Raw genomic sequence first — 4,037 nt, forward strand, 5'->3', positions numbered from 1 at the left:
AGTGCCTAGGGAAGATAATTGAAAGAAGTTTTGTAACCTAGTGATCAAGCTAACATTAATCTAAATTTGCCTTTATAGAGGGAAGATAATTGAAAAATGTTTCGTAACTTAGTGTTGAAGCTGACATCAGTGTAAATTTGACTTTTAATATAGGCCAACGAGGATGGGCGATACAGTTGTGGCTAGATAAGCATCCGGTGGGAAAGACTGGATGGCTACAAAGCTCACAGCGAGGATAATTCAAAGATTTTATAACGTAGTGATCTATAAATTTGTCATCATACATTGACCGTTCGATGACCTTCCGGTAGAAAGGCTGGGTGGCTGGAAATTGCACTAAGAAGGTAACTGACTGAAGCTCTGTGACTTGTGATCAAGCTGACATCACTATAAATCTGTCGTATATGTGGGGCGTTCGATGACCATAGGTTAGGAATCAACTCGGTCACTACCTGTTATACTGTATAGCACACATAATTGTGGCATAGCACAGCCAACAGTCAACATCGTGCAGCGTGAAGATATAAACTGTGGCCTACCGAAGATAAAACCGTTAACATCGTGCAGCGTGATGGGCAGCAGACTCCATTATGCTTTCATCTATTTTCTAAATCACTACAACTTTTATATATATATATATATAATTGTATTTTAGCCAATAAAAATTGTATTATTAAATTTAATGAATTAGAATGAAAAATACTATTTCGATTTTAATAAATTAAAATGAAAAAAACTATTTCGCTATATAAATAAATATAGAGTACAAGTTAGACTCGCTAATCCATTATCCCTTGTGGATTTCAGAATTGATTACCTATATCTATGTGTTGTTGTTGTCTTATCGATTTGCCCCTCACCTTCAATGGCAGGAGGACAAAGGCGGAGGAATCGATACAATGTGTTTCTGAGTTTCAGAGGGCGCGATGTGAGAAGAGGGTTCGTTGATCATCTTTACCACTCCCTCACCGGCGCAGGTTTTAGTGTTTTCCTAGGCACGCAGCAAATCAACAAAGGTGACGACATCTCTGCAGCCTTACACCACGCAATTGAGATGAGTCACATCTTGATTCCAATATTCTCCCACAATTACGCACAATCCATCTGGTGCCTGCAAGAAGTCTCCCTTATTGCGCACCAAGTACTTCTCAGGAATGAGAAGGACAGCCATTCAGCCATCGCCGTTCCTCTATTTTATGATGTCACTCCTTCGCATGTTCGGCACCCAGATCAGTCTCATGGAAACCCGTTTGCTGAAGCATTCCAAGAGCATGAGAACAGCGGGAGATACAGCCCATAAGAAATTGATGGATGGAAGGCTGCTCTCTGTACAATCTCTTGTCTCTCCGGGTGGTCGCTTCAAGAAGACACGAATGGGTAGGCAACTCATCACTGCTCTGATCTTATTTGTTTATATGCTTCCGTTTCTGCTTAAATCCTTAACATTTACAGATTCTCGGCAGATATGAGGCAGCGCTGGTTAAACGCGTGGCTGAAGACGTCCGTAAACTTTGTAAGAGACGGAGCGCTCGCCTTTGATTTGATACTATTGCTCCACCACGGATATAGTGAATGAATATCTTCTAAATAAATCGCGATGGCATTTTCGAGGCTTTGGCAGCGTGTCTTGTTTTGTCTGCGAACATTTCCTACACCCATTAATGCTTGTTTTAAAGGGCTATGCTTTATTTACTTAATTAGAAAAACAAGTTACAGACAAAAGTGTAATTGGTTTTTGGAAATTTAAACCCTTGTAATTGACGGCTCAATGTATTTGTACTTTATCCGGTTTGATTGCTGGCAATTCTCTTTATCAAAGTCTATCGAATACCCATGTTTGCTTCTCCATGTATACTGCTGTTCTTGACTTCAGTTTTTAATAAAATATTGTGATATGTCAACGAAAAGTTGATTTAAGCTATTAGGTCAACCGATTTGGAAATTTCAGTTTAACCGATTTGGAAATTTCAGTTTAACTTATTAATTCAATATATTCTCATGCAAGTTGAAATGATTTGCCCTCTGAGGTCTGTCATCAAACTGCTTCTAGTTAGATATTGATAACTTCGTATAGGGTAGAAGATGGGTTTGATCTCATCTGACATGAGTGGAAACCCTAATCAGACATCACCCATGCAAGTATTTTTCGTAGGCGATGATCAGTTTTTAGATTGTTGGACGGTGTTCTTGTGCATGGGACTTTCATGGACTCCTTGAATTGGGTATATTCTTGACATCACAAAATTGCTGCAAGCAATTTAATAAAAAGTTAAATAACAAATAAATATTATAAAACAGCTTAATAAAAAGTTTAAGGATAACATAAATATTGTAATCAATTTAATAAAATATTTAATAATTATTTCTGTATGTGATCGTCTTGACAGTTAAATTAGAAACGCCTATTTTTATGGTGGACCGGTGAAGGATATCCGTGGAGTTTCAGAAGAGCTAAGTGAGAAATACAATCATAAATATTAAATTTATCCTGATTGTTAGCAATTCTATCCATTTTTGAGATCAACATCTCCTTTCAAAATCTTACATTTGAGTTCCAAGAAATTGTCACCATGGAATGGGAATGTACCACTGAGCATGGCATACAGCAACACTCCAGCGCTCCAAATAACCACGTTCTCCGTATATGCTTCTCCATTCATAATTTCGGGAGCAACGTAGGCTGGGGTTCCCATTTTATCATACAGAAGTATACCTCCTGCAATTTCGCATTATTTTTCAACTAATTTATCCACTTGTGATAATTATTTATGATAATTATTTAAGAGAAAGAATAAATTTGATGTGATAATTATTTATGATAATTATTTAAGAGAAAGAATAAATTTGAATTATCAAATTTACAGTACTCGTTTTTTTTTTTCAAAATTACAAAATATATTTATAAAATAACATGATGATGCACCCAAAATTTTAAATCTATCACTTAAACTTTATCACATTAAGTCTGAAATTAAAAATATGATACCTTTGTGGAAGTGCGTAGCAAGACCAAAGTCACCCAACTTGACGACTGGATGCGTGAGGCTTCCTGTCAAGAATATGTTTTCCGGTTTGATATCTCTGTGAATAACACCCTTTGCATGGCAATACAAAATGCTCTCCATCATCTGCTTGAATATCATGGCAGCTTCCAATTCATCATCCTTGTAACCGCCTCTCTACATAACCGTTTGGCACAGATCTCCTAGGCTGCACAGCTCCAAAACTAGATGTATATTCTGCGAATCCTCTTAAACCACATGAAGTTTCTGAGAGCCCTTGTAACCAGAGACCCTACACATCACGTTTATTTCATTGAGAATCATATTGAGCCATGTCTTATTTTTGTTGAGGGATTTCCAGCAGAAAGCGATGCGTGTGGCCCTATGGAAACATATATGAATTTTATAACGGGGAACCACGCTCAAGTCCACATTGCTGAATTCATTGTGGTAGCGAATTGAGCAATTATTAATTATAAGCATCAGTGCTGATCTCCGTCCCCTTTGCATTGCCAAATAACTCTCCAACCACTCTGCCACTTTGCTTTGCTCCATCTTGATCGAATACATGAACCTGTTTATGGATGAGATGAAGCGACCCTTTAAGTTGGTAGTGTATTCTTCTAGCTCGTCGTCCCGTGGGATATCGACTATGATGGCCAAGGCTGCTGTTGTGGGCTCCAACATTTTGCCTTCAGTCAATCTGATTGATGGCAACAACAACACTTGCAGCTGTATAGATTGGTAATGTGCTCGCCTTTGTTTCTTTTGGGTTTCTTTTCTTTTTTTTTCAAATTTATGGAATTCTTAAAAGCAGATACCTCCCACTTTAGTTTAGTTAGGTTTAAAAATAGAGATTTGCTTTTCATATTATCAAACATTTAACAAATACATCCCTCGTGGAACTCTTAAAATAGTCACCTCTCAATTCACTCAGCTCATAAACATGTCAAAGTAAACATGCAGATGAACTTTTCTTTCTTAAACTTCTCTTGTTTTTTATTACTTTTATAATGGGAAATATAACTTATATTC

At 37.2% G+C, this 4,037-nt stretch overlaps 1 protein-coding gene across 1 annotated transcript; it reads left to right on the forward strand.

The window, feature by feature from the left end:
* The first annotated feature begins 865 nt into the window (after nucleotides 1-865).
* LOC149139167 (toll/interleukin-1 receptor-like protein) lies at nucleotides 866-1,300 on the forward strand. Its single transcript, XM_089450619.1, has one exon. The coding sequence runs from the start codon at nucleotides 866-868 to the stop codon at nucleotides 1,298-1,300; it is 435 nt and encodes a 144-aa protein (XP_089306745.1).
* Nucleotides 1,301-4,037: the final 2,737 nt, after the last annotated feature.

This window comes from Pinus tabuliformis, chromosome X, assembly GCF_031772625.1.
Source record: "Pinus tabuliformis cultivar Carrire ecotype Pingquan chromosome X, CPIR1, whole genome shotgun sequence".
Classification (NCBI taxonomy): Eukaryota; Viridiplantae; Streptophyta; class Pinopsida; order Pinales; family Pinaceae; genus Pinus; species Pinus tabuliformis.